The 15,986-nt window shown below is 41.1% G+C and overlaps 1 protein-coding gene across 15 annotated transcripts in view; it reads right to left on the bottom strand.

The window, feature by feature from the left end:
* The window catches only part of LOC128931339 (uncharacterized), a 241,011-nt gene that overhangs the window by 94,464 nt on the left and 130,561 nt on the right, over positions 1–15,986 (bottom strand). For 13 of the 15 annotated variants that reach the window (XM_078365084.1, XM_078365081.1, XM_078365082.1 and 10 more), the window contains 2 exons: positions 12,313–12,348; positions 8,961–8,999 (listed from right to left, as the gene is read on the bottom strand). The exons of 1 other annotated variant lie outside the window; for it this stretch is intronic. In XM_078365084.1, coding sequence (XP_078221210.1) covers positions 8,961–8,999; positions 12,313–12,348 — 75 coding nt within the window. The remainder of the gene's footprint in view (positions 1–8,960; positions 9,000–12,312; positions 12,349–15,986) is intronic. One more of the 15 variants, XM_078365075.1, reaches the window with a different exon arrangement.

The following is a 15,986-nucleotide window of genomic DNA, read 5'->3' on the forward strand; positions in this document are numbered from 1 at the left end:
AGAGACAAGAATTGTAACTCCTGCTTTTTTTTGCTCTCCATTTGCTTGGTAAACCTTCCTCCATCCCTTTATTTTGAGCCTTTGTGTATCCTTGCATGTGAGATGGGTTTCCTGGATACAGCACACCAGTGGGTTTTAGATTTTTAACCAATTTGCCAGTCTGTGTCTTTTGATTGGTGCATTTAGCCCATTTACATTTAGGGTTAATATTGTTATGTGTGAATTTGATACTGCCATTTTCATGCTAGCTGGTTGTTTTGTCCATTAGTTGATGCAGATTCTTCATTTTGTTGATGCTCTTTACCATTTGGTATGTTTTTGGAGTGGCTGGTACTGTTTTTTCCTTTCTATGTGTAGTGCCTCTTTCAGGAGCTCTTGTAAAGCAGCCCTGGTGGTGACACAATCTCTGAGTACTTGCTTGTTCGCAAAGGATTTTATTTTTCCTTCACTTCTGAAGCTCAGTTTGGCTGGATATGAAATTCTGGGTTAAAAGTTCTTTTCTTTAAGGATGTTGAATATTGGCCCCCACTCTCTTCTGGCTTGTAGGGTTTCCACCAAGAGATCTGCTGTGAGTCTGATGGGCTTCCCTTCGTGGGTGACCCGACCTTTCTCTCTGGCTGCCCTTAGCATTTTCTCCTTCATTTCAACCCTGGTGAATCTGATGATTATGTGTCTTGGGATTGCTCTTCTTGAGGAATATCTTTGTGGTGTTCTCTGTATTTCCTGGACTTGAATATTGGCCTGCCTTGCTAGGTTGGGGAAGTTTTCCGGGTAATATCCTGAAGAGTATTTTCCAGCTTGGATTCATTCTCTTCCTCACATTCAGGTACACCTATCAAACGTAGATTAGGTCTTTTCACATAGTCCCACATTTCTTGAAGACTTTGTTCATTCCTTTTTGTGCTTTTTTCTCTGATCTTGCCTTCTTATTTTATTTCATTGAGTTGATCTTTGACATCTCATACCTTTTTTCTCCTTGGTCAATTCGGCTGTTGAAACTTGTGCATGCTTCCCAAAATCCTCATGTTGTGTTTTTCAGTTCCATGAATTCACTCATATTCCTCTCTAAGTTGTCCATACTTGTTATCATTTCCTCAGATCTTTTTTCAAGGTTCTTAGTTTCTTTGCATTGAGTTAGAGCATGTTCTTTTAGCTCACAGAAGTTTCTCATTACCCACCTTCTGAATTCTGATTCTGTCATTTCATCACACTCATTTTCCATCCAGCTTTGTTCCCTTACTGGTGAGGGGTTGTGATCCCTTGTAGGAGGAGAGGCATTCTGGTTTTGGGTGTTTTCCTCCTTTTTGTGCTGGTTTCTTTCCATCTTTGTGCATTTATCCACCTGTCATCTGTGTAGTTGCTGATTTTCAGATTGGGTCTCTGAGTGGACATCCAGGTTGTTGATGATGAAGTTGTTTCTGTTTCTTAGTTTTCCTTCTAACAGTCTGGCCCCTCTGCTTTAAGACTGCTGAGGTCCACTGCAGGCCCTGCTTGCCTGAGGATCACCTGTGGCAGCTGCAGAACAGTAAAGGTTGCTACCAGTTTCTTCTGCTATCTTTGTCCCAGAATGATACCCACCAAATGTCAGTCTGATCAGTCTTTTGTGAGGTGACTCTTTGGATATACGGGGGTAACGGAGCTGCTTGAGGAGACAGTCTGTTCTTTATAGGAGCTCAAGTGTTGAGCTGTGAGCTCCGTTGTTCTTTCAGAGCTGCTAGGCGGGTACATTTAAGTCTGCTGCAGCAGAACTCATAAACCGCCTGTTTTTTCCCCAGGTGCTCTGTCCTGGGGAGTTAGGGCTTTATTTATGAATGTCTGTTGTGCTGCTGCCTTCTTTTTTTTTTTCAGGGCTGCCCTGCCCAGCAAGGAGGCAGCCTAGTCACTGTCTGCCTGCAGAGGCTTTGCTGAGCTCCGTGCTGCTGCCGTTGAGCTTCCCTGTAGTCCTGTTTATATGGGTGTGGTTAGAACTGGCTTGGCAATGGTGGCCCACCTCTGTAATGGTGGACTCTCTCTGTTGTGGCGGGTTGCCTCGGCAATGGCAAGCTGCCTCAGCGATGGCGGACTACCTCCATAGGGGTGGAGTGCCTCGATAACGGCGGATGCCCCTTCCTCACTGAGCTGCCCTGTCCTGGGTTCAGCTGTGCTTGCCGTGAAACTCTCAACACCGAGCATTTCCAATTGCTGGTTTTTTTTGTTTGTTTTTATGGGGGTGGAACCCACTGAGCCTGATCACCTGGCTCCCTGCCTCAGAGTCTTTTTTTTTTTAAGTTGAAGTGTTGACTCTCTCCTAGGTGTTCCAGTCGCCTGCTGAAAGCGTGCCAGGATCTGTGTGATTTCCCGTGTGGCGATCCACTGTGCTGGCTGAAACAATGGCACTGCCTGGGAATCTCCTGGCCAGCTTAAAAGGGCAACCAGACCAGTGTATTTTGTACGGAGAGCCACTGCACTGCAGCACCTCCTCCGCCTAGGAATCTCCTGGTCTGTGGGCAATAAAGATCCATCTGGAAATGTGGCGTCCACTCACCTTCTGCACTTTTACTGGGAGCTGCAATCCTGAGCTGCTCCTAAAAGGGCCATCGTGGATCTTCTCCAGGATGTCTATTTTAATGTTAATGTGGTTAATTGTGTTCCTGAACTCCAAAGGAAAGAGAGTCTAATGAGGCATGTCTGATCCCTACCTGTCCCCTCCTGTAGTGGTCTGAACTGGTTTTCAGGTTTCTTTGGAATCCCTGTGGCCAAAAGGGGGTCCATTCAGTCAGTTTTGGGGCTTAGAATTTATCTTTGGTTTACATATTTACTCAGGGCACAAATATTGATTGCCCTCCCATGAACAGATGCCATGCTTTATGCTGACGGCCTGATCCTAACTGTAAAGTGGCGTTGTGGAAAGTCTCTGGGGCTCTCTAAGCACGAAGAGGAGAACCCCATAAACTGGAAGGAAGCAAGACAACTTCTGCGTGTTCAGGTCTGAGTCCAAGGAGACTCTTGTGGGCTGGTCAGCAGGCTGAGGAAATTTGGGGTAAGTTTGGGAGGAGATGGTGAAAGTTATTTCTGCCTCCTTGGACCTAGTTCACCCAAAGAGAAAAGAAGAAATAGAATGTCCTTCTGTACTTAGTTGTCACTGGAGAGTTTGTAAGGAATTCTCAGGAGAAAGAGATAGGAGAGGGAGAGGAGATAATAATAGTAATAATTATAAGTTAACTATTATTATTGGTTATAATTTTCTACCTTGTGGAAAACATTAAAATAATAGTTGTCTTCAACTTTCACGACTATTTTTGCATGGTAGATATTTTGATTCCTACTGTAGTACATAAGGAAATGGAAACTCATATATTTAGAAACTTTCCCAGGGTCATGAAGCTAGTAATGATCAGGAGTTCAAACCCAGTCTAGGGAGTTTGATGCCAGAGCAGAGCTTGTTTTGCTGTGCTGTGTGACCCCAGTACATGTGTCTACTTCACAGGCCTACTGTGAAACCCCCTTGGACATCTGTACAACTTCTCTCACTCTGAGAGTAAGCAGAGATCATTAGAGATGAGGAGTGGGGTTTTACCACTTGTCCCTAGACTCCCTACTTCTCATTCCTGCCAAAAAGGCAGTGGCTGCGGGCCCCTATGTTTAGGTTTGGTTCCTAACCTCTAAAATCTGGCTCCATGAGTAGGAGGAACAGGATTGTCAACAGACAGTTTCGTGGTAACAGCAAAAGGCTCTCCTGATTCCTACAAGATGTAGTCAGTCTTCTCAGTATAAACACAGTAATCTTTCTGGATTCATAACCAACTACACATGCATTTTGGATTTTTCCATTACATTATTTGAACTACTCCCTCTCAAGTTCATAGCAAGTGGTGTCACCCGTGAGGCCATCAGGGAGCCCAGGGATTTTATGTCTTAAATCTGTGTTTAGATTACAATAGTGTAGCTAAATCACATTACAGTAATTGCAAATATGCACCTCATTATTTTCTTTGGATCACTGGAGTGCAGCACTAAAAACTCTAAATTTCAATTTTTGGTTTCTTTCTCAAAATAGAACTCATTATTACATCCAGAGTTTTATGAGTCTCTTTAGGAAGATAAGGACAGCTCTCATCCTATCACTATGAGGGAAATAATAAGTGAAGGTACTCTGCGGCCTGCATCTCCCATACCTAACTTCCTTCCTTTGCCCAAATTCATAAAGGTTTGATGGTACGATATTGGATGAAAAGAGGAGGATAAAAGTGCATGACAGGAAAGTTTATGTCACCAGCTGGCTTAATGAAAGATGCTTGGGAATTGATCCTCTAAATATTTTTGAGTTTTTAATGTATAACCAAAAATAAAAAAATGTGGTATTTATTGGCATGTTTCATCAGTTAAATTTAAAACTTTATTGTCAGGGCTCTTAACTGAAGTAATTTAAAACTTGGCCCACACTTGCATGGATTAATAAAGGTCGAGTGTTGTCTTTTGTGTTGCCCACTAGACCCTCCAAAGTGACCCTGCATGAAGAAGGGAATAAGCCCAAAATGGCAGGATCAATGCTGGGCATCAAATCACAACAGGACAAATCACAGTATTTGAGGAGGCTGAGCATAGGCTTGATCTGAGCTGAATCTGATAGGTGAAGCTTGTCGGCAATGGCTGGATGCAGTGGCTCGTGCCTGGAATCCTGGCATTTTGGGAGGCCAGAGTAGAGGGTCACTTGAGACCAGCAGTTCAAGATCAGCCTGGGCAACGTAGTGAGCCTCTGTCTTTACAAAAAATGTAAAACATTAGCCAGGTGCAGAGCCATGTGCCTGTACTTCCAGCTACTTAAGAGGCTGAGATGGGTAGATTGCTTGATCTCACGAGTTTTAGGCTATGGTGAGCCATGATTGCAACACCCACTTAGGCCTGGTGGAAGAGCAAGACCCTATCTCAGGAAAAAAAAAAAAAAAAGATTTGCTAGCAAGAGTTTCTGGAGCAGAGTGAGGCAAACTATACTTGGCTAGACAAGGCTCTAGCCAAGTGTGGGGGTAGAGTAGGATGGGTTCAGAGAACAGATTCTAGTTCCCTTGAGAAGGAAATGTAAGAATCACAAAGAGATTAGGGTAGCGTTCTAGAACCAGAAAGAAAAACCACATTAAGAAACCAAAGCAAGAGCCAAGTCATAAGCAACGTATACCACTGGTTGAAGGGGAAAGTCTGCAGCCAGATAAGCCTGAGAATGCCTGGCGGCCTACCCAAGGTACCACAGACCCCTGCCACAGATGGGAAAGGGGTATTTAATAAGTATATGAGGCTGGTTCATGGAGGTATGAGCAACAGGGCTGCCTCATTCTACAACTCCAAGAGCATTTGAAGGGCAGCCCTTGCGACTACGCAGTAGGGATTGGGGAGGGACTCACAGTGAATATTGTATGGAGTTGTCCCATGCATTTGCCTTGAGTGGGAGAAATTTAGTTTGCACATTTAAAGTCTTTGGAACCTTTAGTGTGGTGCAGATGGAGCAGAGATCACTGACAGCAAATTTCTTTGTATTTGTGCACATTTGAAATGTAGATTTAGAAATAATTCTAAATGTCTTGCTGCAAGTTAAGCATAGCATATTTGCAGTAAGCATAGTGGTGAGGGAAGCATTTCACTTGAAAGCAAATTTTACTTGTCAGAGGCAAGAATCATGTGATTTTTGATACTAAGTGCTTTGATTCTTATTTTCAGATTTATTTGTACACGTTTCTCACATGAGCCTGGAAAATGTTACACAGGGAGATCAACAACCAGCTAAACTGTGAGGCCAAGCAGGAACTGAAAATTGCCAGAGACTGCAATGTCTGGCTAATGGAACGCATTTATTTCCCTCCATTGCTGCATCTTCAAGGCATGCCTGTCAGTCACTCCTCACAACGATAAACTACTATTTTATTCTGGTGTCTGCACTCCCCTTCCCTCAGATGGGAATGATAAACTATAATCTGAAAAGTTGCAAAGGTTTGCACAGAAAATAATTCTCACTCATTTTCTTCTAGCCCAGCTATGATTGATTGAGTTCAGTCATGATGACACAAAGCTGGAGCTGTGATCACTCAATATCCCTTCATCAGAGAAAATAAATCAAAGGGAATAGCGCCATGTGGCCGGGAAGTGAGGTATCCCAGAGCGATTTCTGTGGCAGGCTGGGACAGTAAGAGTCTCCTACAGAGGCTGAGTCTCTCATTTTTATATTTATGATCAGGTTAGCTCCTTTTCAAAGATGTACTGTGACACTCACAAGGGGAGAGCCCATGTTACCTGCCTCAGCTAAATATGCCGACAGTGAAAAGGGTTAGGAACAGACCTTCCCCTCTTTTTTCCCTGAGTGAACTGAAAAGCACTTTGAAAATATTTTTAGTGTCTTTTAACATTTCTGGGCTCACTGCTGGATAGTGTTTCTAGAAGCCAAGTAGGGATATAGAAGAGTCACTCTCAAAAGCAAGCTGAGTTGAGTAAAACTCATGATCTAAATACTCTGTTCTAGGTTGGGTGATTGAGGCAGGGTGGGATGACAGTGTATCCTAGTTACCAGAAACCTTGGACTCTCCTTTGAGGCCTTTCCCTCCCTCTGTACCCTCTCCAATCCATCACCAGGCCCTATTGATATTACCTCCTAAATGTCTCAAGTCTATACACTTGTTTCTATCTCAATCTCTAATACTTGACCTTCACCTCTCACCAGGACCCCCTGCCACCACCAAGCTGTCCTTACTCCCATTCCTGTGCTTTCATAGTCCTTTCCCCACTTGGCGGCTAGGGAGCTGTTTTCATAATGCCAGTTAAGTTATAACACCGTCTTAATAAAATTCCTTCACTGGCTCACTTTGCACTTCAATGAAATCCTAATTCTTGACTGGGGCCTTCAAGGTCCTACATTATCTGACTTCTCTCTCCCTCTGTTTTTACTTCCTGCAACTCACTGATGATCCTCCAAACACACCTATGTCCATCTTGTTCCTTCTACTCTGCACTTGCTGTCCTCTCTTCATAGAAGGTGCTTCCTTCCAACCTTGGCTTCTTTGTGCCATTCAGATAATCAGATTAATGTCCACTCCACAGAACATCCTTCCTAGCCACCATTAGATTTTCATTCTCTTCCAAATCAGTCACATCTTATAGATTAACCATTCATCCATTAATTGTTCATCTTCAACAGACTGAGGGATCTCTGAGAAAAAGTATCTCACCCTTGTGTCTAGTAATGACTGGCACTTAGTAGGCACTCAGTAGTGAAGGAATGACATTCTGGCTCTGATTTCCAGCCCTGAGTTGCTGAGTTGTTCTAGCTATTAGGCTACCCTGTTCCCAGCATTACATTATCTGGATTTCCTCTGGCTCAAGGCACTACAAGAGACAATTTGATATTGTACTCCTCTTCTGATCTATGCTGCTTTGACTGAGTTCTGCTTATGAGAGTGGGCTTAGCCCATGACTGACCAGGAATACCAATGACTGTTATCCAGGTTCACTAGCAAACAGTGGGAAGGGATAATATGATAGATAAAAGAACACCACAAACTCACTAGCCCTCTTCTCCAGTATGTGTCTGGGAATATATATCCACTTGAATCTGGTTCTGTGAATGCTTTGGCTGATGGAATACATTGAGAATAACACTGTGCCAGACCTGAGCCTAGGACTTAAGACATTAGTTGCTTTTATTTTTGGCCTCCAGAAACACACTCTCTTAGAGCCCTGAGCCACATGGAAGAAATTCAGCTATCTTGCAAAGAGGCCATGTGGAGAAGCCTTGAAACCGCAGGACAGTAAGAGCGCCCTAGCTGAGCCCAGGTGTCAGCAGACTCAACTAAGCTGTTAGACACATAAAAGAATGCTTATTGGACCCCCACAAATCTGAACATCCACCAGCTGAAAGTAACTTGAATATTGTATTCATTGATTGAGTGGCCCCAATCAATGCCATGAGGCAGAAGAATTGCCAACCTAAGCCCTGGCCAAATTTCTAACCTATAGGTTTTGAACTTAATGAATTGACTATTGTTTTACGACGTTAAATTTTGGGTGGTTTGTTAAATGATGGTACATGACAGGACAAGCATGTAGACTGATTTTTGAACTTCAAAGAAGGTATGACCCTCTACTTGCTTCCTACCTTGAAAGAAATGGTTGTAACTGCCTAGCAATATGATATGCAACAAAACCACAAACAACACTTGGGAATGAAGGGTGGGTGAGAAGATGGCTTCACAGGTGCAGAAGCAGATTCCTGTTTTTTAGGATGGTTGATCTAAGCCACAATAATATCAAGGATATCTCATCAGGACAGTGCATAAATAAGAAATACCATTATAATAACCAGTTAAATTCCAGTCCAGTTTTCCTCCAGACCTAGCTGATAAGCCTATACAGTGTGTGATGTGGTAATCATAGGTGTACTTTATCAGATGCTAATAACAGCATATGATCATGATTTCTAAGTTTATTTGAGGATGCACAACATTCTCAGAGATTAGTCTTAAAAGGCTTTTTGGCACCCTCTACCAACACATCCACCAAATCCACTAACAGCAAATAAGAGAAAATCTCAGCAATTTTTTTTTCTGCAGTCGTCTTTCTTGATACTGTCTAAACCTAAAATGCACTAGAATATATTTCTGTTTGTTTTAATCACTGCTATGTTCTCAGTACCTAGAACAGGTCCTAGAACATAGTAGGTAATAAATATTGCAGATGAAATAAATTGTTGCATTAGAAAAAAGTAAGACACAATTCTGGGCAGAGGTGGTCACTCTCTAGAGGTATCAGACTACCAGCATCTCTTCAAGGCCTCAGGCATCCCCAAGTATGGTTCAGAAGATTATCACAAAACACTTTATTTAAAAAGTGTTGAAGTATATTTTATAACATTTAAGAAAAAAGAATGAAGAATAACATAAATAACACCCATGTACTACCACCTGGCTTAAGAGCCAGTATATTGCCAACAATATTCAATTTACCTTGTGTGGCTGTCCCTGGGTGCCTTCTCCATCCTGCCCCTGAAATATAATGATTAGACTTAATTTAGTTTTTATCAATTTCATACATTTCTTTATAATTTTATTATATGTATATGTATCTTTAAGCACCAGTAGTGTGTTGCATGCTTTAAATCGTAGGTGTTATTTTACTGCGTAAGTTCTTCTGTAATTTGCTCTAGTTTATTATTTTTAAAATTATACTTTAAGTTCTGAGGTACATGTGCAGAATGTGCAGGTTTGTTACATAGGTATACACATGCCATGTGTATCTATCATCCCGTCATCTACATTAGGTATTTCTCCTAATGCTATCTCTCCCCTAGCCTCCTACCCCCTGACAGGCCCTAGTATGTGATGTTCCCCTCTCTGTGTCTATGTGTTCTCATTGTTCAATGTGTACTTATGTGTGAGAACATGCAGTGTTTGGCTTTCTGTTATTGCGTTAGTTTGCTAAGAATGATGGTTTCCAGCTTCATACATGTCCCTGCAAAGGACATTAACTCATCCTTTTTTATGGCTGCATAGTATTCCATGGTGTATATGTGCCACATTTTCTTTATCCAGTCTATAATTGAGGGGCATCTGGGTTGGTTCCAAGTCTTTGCTATTGTGAATAGTGCTACAATAAACATATGTGTGCATGTGTCTTTATAATATAATGATTTATACTCCTTTGGATATATACACAGTAATGGGATTGCTGGGTCAAATGGTATTTCTATTTCTAATCCTTGAGGAATTGCCACACTGTCTTCCACAATGATTGAACTAATTTACACACCCACCAACAGTGTAAAAGCGTTCCTATTTCTCCATATCCTCTCCAGCATCTGTTGTCTCCTGACTTTTTATGATCGCCATTCTAACTGGTCTGAGATGGTATCTCAGTGTGGTTTTGATCTGCATTTCTTTAATGACTAGTGACAATGAATTTACTCTAGTTTATATTTAAGTGCACATCTTTCAGAAATTCTATACACATACATGTGCACACGTATATGCAGACCTACTATATATGCTGCTTTGTGACCTCATTTTTTCTTTACAGTTTTTCATCCTAAGACATCTCACAAATACAAAAAGTAATATAAAAAAACCCAAGTTGGGCAAAACTTAAGATTAAACATTGTACCCTATGTCTTCCCTTCCTCCATTGCATTCAGCTCCTCCCCACGTAGACATTTATGTTTTCTATCCCCCCGAAATATCTAGTATTTGTTTATATTTTTTACAACTTCATATTGCATTCTGTTCTGAAAAGAAGAGGTGAAATTATGACTTTTGAGGTTCTGGGCTTCCTATAGGGGTGTCAGTTCCAGCTCCCAACCTGGTGAGTGCCATTGCACCATTACTTGGTTTCAGGTCCCCTCCTGCCCCCTCCCACTCACTCCCCACCATCCCACAACTTCATTACACCTCTACTCTAGTCTCTTCGTTCTTCAGATTCCTTCAGGGCACACCGTGGGTATCACCACCACTCATATTTTTCTCCTTTATTTTGACATTTGTGGATTTTCCTGTTTTATTATGAAATCAATCATCTATGCCTTTTTTTTTTTTTTTGAGACAGAGTCTCACTCTTTCTTCCAGGCTGAAGTGCAGTGGCTCAATCATGGCTCACTGTGGCCTTGAATTCCCAAGCTCAAGCTATCCTCCCACCTCAGCTCTGGAGTAGCTGGAATTACAGGCACATGCCACCACATGCCAGCTAGTTTTTTTTTTTTTTTTTTTTTCAGTGACAGGGTCTCCATATATTTTCCCAGCTGGTCTCCTACCTCAGACTCCCAAAGTGCTAGTGTATAGAGCACCCTTGACATAAGTAACTCCATCTCAGATTCCATCTTCTATTTCCAAAGGCACTTTGCCAACAGGGACGATCAATAAAGACTGCACCCAGCCAGATAAGGAAATAACCAAGCATACTCTTTCAATATCAGTCCTCACCAGAGGACTCTGTGGTCATAAAAAGAGCAGGACTTCAGCAGCTCCTAACACCCATCGCTGCTGTCACTTGTGATAAGCACCTGGCATCTGCAGCCGAAGGCTCTGCCCACAACAAAGACTCCTCCTCGCAAGAATGACAGATCACCTGGGCTAGACCAGGATATTCTTTTTATCTACATCACTCTTGCTTGACTGGTTCAATAATCCTTTTTCCTATCTGCTTAATGTTAAATGTTTGTTGTGAAACATTTAGTCTATAACATTTATATACTGAGTAAGTATACTATTATGTATGGTTTGCAACATTGACTGACTTGTGGAGTGACTTAAGCCCATGGCTCTGACTACTGAGTGAACAGGAAGTACTAGGAAGAACTGGCTCCTTGGAAACTCCATGAAGCTCTTGTCTTTTGTAATTAAAATAGCATTAATAAAAGTCTGACATTGTGGAAAGACAGACGTCTGTGGACCTGGTTATCTCTGATTTGCATCCTTCACAATAGCTGGGATTACAGGCATGAGCTACCATACGTGGCCTCATCTACGCATTTTAAAAGATGTTTATTCTACCATATGCAGATTTTCTAGGTGTAGCAGGGGAGATTTCAGGATAAGAAATCTGCCAAATTTCTGGAAGTAAAAGTCTTGAAAGTTTCTAGTAATTTCCCATAAGAATCTCACAATTTAAATAGCTGGCAGATATTTATAAAACATCTGCTAGATTTTATTAGGGGTATGTCAATTTAATCTAAACAACTCACTGTGTTTCAGTGTTAACGTGTTTATATAATAATTTGTTTTCATAGCTATATTTTATAGTTATTAGAGAATAACAATACATGTCTGATAGGTTAAGAAAAAACCCAACAGACTTTTCCTTTATTATAATAAAAATGAAGGGAATTCTTTCATAGGAATTAGAATAAAAATGAAAGGAATTCTTTCATAGCAGAGTAGTAAAGAAAAGGAGAGGAAGGTATTTCAGGGACAATCTCCAAACTGGTTAGAACAAGTTTAGTTAGAAAGAACATTTTGAGTTGGATTGACTAACTCAGATGTGAGGGTGCAAAAAAGGTTTTGGTGTGACCATACAAGCAAGTATAACCATTAGTTATGACCAGTGGAAAAACGGAACTCTGTAAATTTGGGAAGCTCAGTTCTAGAACTACACACCAAATATCAAGTAGATATTATTTCATCTGAGGTTCATATTTTGTGGTTATGATTCCTTAGGTGTTTTTATTTTGTGCTGGTTCTCTTTTTATATTTGAAATTTATCTCTGATTTAGTAGATATCCTGACAAGTTTCTGACTGCTCCTCCCCATGTTCTGGCCTCTTGCTGCTTCAGCTCCTGGAGACTCATGCATTTCCACAATGGTTTCTTACCTCTGACTTGCAGTTGAGTTCAGTCAATGACAGGCACTAGGATGGGTAGAAGGAAATGAGTTGCATATGAGATGAATGAGTATGAATACTTGTTTCCCCAGCATGCTCCCTGACAGGTCATCTTGGGTTATCTGTCTCTCTACTCAAGGTTGTGGCTCCTGCCAGGCAACATTTCCATACAGTTTCCATCTCCTGGTTATGGTAACTCTTGCCACTTCAGGCTTGAATGGTCCCCATACTCCTTGCTACTAGCTCCACACACCATTGACACTGCCTACCTCTTTATTAAACTCTCTTCAAATTATTTAACTTGATTGTTACGTCCAATTCATGCTGGCTAATACAGGTGGATAATTTTGGTGTGAAATGAGGCAAGGATATTGAAAGCGAACAACCCTGCTGATATGGTCAGATATTTTTTTAAAAAGATTGCTCTGGCTGTAATAAAAAACAATTGTAAGAAAGCCAGGATGGATGTGGGTAGATCTATTAGGAAATTTTATAAGTTGCCCTGGAGAGACTAATACTATTTGTCATGGATTTAGATGAGGAGATGATGATGATTACTCTCAGGTTTCCAGCTTGCATACCTGGAAAACATGGCAGCCATAACATGGAGAACACTGGAACAAACCAGGTTTTCCAAGTACAGGCAAGCAAGCACAGGCAGGAGCTCATTTATTTTGATTCTGAATGTGTTTAGTGAAAGGAGTCTTTGGGACATCCAAAATGAGGGCAAGGGGCCAGCTGGACTGTATGGGTCTGGGAAGCTTGGAAGATGTAAATTTGTGAGACATGTACAGAGATCAGATGGCCTGAGGACAGAGTAAGGAGTGAAAAGAGGAGAGGGCTAGGAATGAAACTTGAGGAATCCCATCATATAATGACTAGTGTGAGGCAAGGTGTACAAATGAAACTGAGAAGGACTAGCCAGAGAGCAAAAAGGAATTCAGCTATCAAAATAGCTCTGAGTCTAATACAAATATTGGACAGACTAGTCAGTTTTTCCAACATTCAGATCCATCTCACCTGATGATGACAGCCAATGGTTGCAAAGTCTCACTAGGTTTCTCTCAAACCTTGGGAAGCCACAGAGACAGGTGGGTAGGTCAGGGTTTAGTAATACTGGCTCAGAGCCAGATAACCTGGGTTTGCATACTAATTTCATCTTCTGTCATCTAAATGACCTTGGGCAAGTTGCTTAACCTGTGTTATCCATAAAATGGAGATAAATTTACTTCCATCTTAAGGCATTGTGAAAATTAGACAAAAATAAAGTATATAAAGTCTATAGCACAGTGTATGACACACAGTAAATTTTGGATGTTATTCTTACTTTTCATGAAAAGATTAGGGAATAATACCAGGAAAGCAAAACAAAACAAAAGGTAAAAGAAAGAGAGATGAAATTTAGTGATAGAAAGCCCAGCCACACATTTCAGTAGGGTAGAGAGACTGGGGAATGAGGAAAAGCAGATGACAATGGCAAGTAGCTCTAATCTACCCCTGCCAGCTTCCATACCCTTTCCTGGTTTTAGTACTGTTAAGTCCTGACAAACCCCTCAATCTGGGGAGATTTTAGATAGTTGGTTACTCTACTGATCTCTCACTCTGATACTGAAGAAAAAAAACCAACACTTCCCCCAACCAGTTTGACACCTGGGGTTATAACTAACTTGCTGTTTATGAACAGAGAAGAGAGGATCCCTAAAGGGTATGAACTAAGGGGGTACCAAAAACCTTTTGTCTCTAGTCACAGTGTTCCTCATTTTCAGCCCAATTTCTACTCGTATTCCATTGGTTGATCCTGCCTGAAATTCTGAACTGGCTGACCCTGGGCTGGGGCCACCTGATGCTTCCTTGCAATATCGATGCAGCCTCAGAGAAGCAAGAAAGCTCTTAGCAGGCACTAACATTTTACCTCAATATAATTTATCAAATTTGTCAGTTCCCTGGCAGACGCTGGTGGAAATGGACTAAAATTATGTAAATTTTAGTGGAGTACATAGCAGGTCAAGAAAGAGTCAGATCATGGATGAAATTCCACACGCATTGATTTAGATAGGTTACCGTTGTAGAAACGTCTAGTCTTCTAGAAAAAATTTCCAATTATTTTTTTCCACTGTCCCAAGTTTCTCTCTATTTTGGGCTCTTTGGCAAATTATCGTTAGAAAACCTGACATGTTACCTCTCCTTTTTTTTAGAGATTCAATATGCAGAGTAGCACAGTAAGAGCTCTGAGAAGTCCAGCATTAAATAATCCTTTTGAATTTTCTTTAACTCATCATTTTTCCATTTTTTTTAATCATTAAGCCTTTTGCAGTAGTATCTCTCAGAACTAGTATGCTGCAGAACAGTTTTCAGGAAAAATGCTATCATTTTTGAAGAGAAAAAAGTTACCTCTGCACACTTGAGGCAAACAGATACTAAAAAAAGAAAATAACCGGATAGGAGGGTTAAAAAAAAAACTCATCTGCTTGACAATAGGGCCAAGTCTGTATTCATTCATTCATTCATCCATTCATTCCATAAATCTTTACGATGACTAAATGTGACCACTGACAATGGGGCACGCAGAGTTTCACATGTGGAGATAATAAGAAAGAGCTAGACAAAGACCACCTCACAGAAGTTTCATCCTACAGGGAGACTATAAAATTGAACCTAGGCTTTTAATCCTCTTTGAACATGTTTGTAAAATAAATCTTCAGAACACGAGGTGAGTTAAAAGTCCCTACTGGAGTTTGGATAATTACATTGCTAACTCCTGACCTTGTGGACCTAGATCTGAATCCCTAATTCTGTCAGCCCCTGCTTCAACTCCTCTCAATGTCCTTGAACCTCAGCTTTCCTCTATGGAATTATCACTCTAGATGTTAGTATGTTGTGGTATCTACAGTAGAGTAACCAGTTCCAGCCCATGACTGACAAATGCTAATCCTGACGTCCCAGATGGATGGAAGAGCCCTAGATCTTCAGGGGACAGGATGGGGTTAAAGTGGTAGTGCTGAGGGAGGTATTCAGCAGCAATTATATATATTGAATTTTTGAAATGTCATATAAATTCACATAAATTGATAAAACATTCCATTTTATTAAACAGAAGGAGGAAGAATTACTCTAAAACTCAAACATATGCTTGTCTTAAAAAGCAAGAGTTCAAGTCATGTCTATGCTACTTCATTTCATATATTTCATATTTACTTCATTTCAAGGTAGCAAATATTTCAATTATTTAGTTATATAAATCTAAACAAAGGCAAAAGGAGTTAGAAAATTAATGTTCTTTTTTTTTTTTTTGAGACAAAGTCTCGTTCTGTCACCAGGCTGGAGTGCAATGGCACGATCTCGGCTCACCGCAACCTCCACCTCCTGGATTCAAGCGATTCTCCTCCCTCAGCCTCCCAAGTAGCTGGGACTACAGGCCTGTGTCACCATGCCCAACTAATTTTGTAATTTTAGTAGAGATGGGGTCTTACCACGTTGGCCAAGATGGTCTCGATCTCCTGACCTTGTGATCTGCCCACCTTGGCCTCCTGAAGTGCTGTGATTACAGGTGTAAGCCACTGTGCCCAGCACAAAAATTAATGTTCTAATATGCACTGCTATTTGTAAGATTAAATCATATGTAAGTCTCCTGGCCAGTGGCCAAGATAATATGTCAGTTGCAAAAA

Source organism: Callithrix jacchus, chromosome 2 (assembly GCF_049354715.1).
Source record: "Callithrix jacchus isolate 240 chromosome 2, calJac240_pri, whole genome shotgun sequence".
Lineage (NCBI taxonomy): Eukaryota > Metazoa > Chordata > Mammalia > Primates > Cebidae > Callithrix > Callithrix jacchus.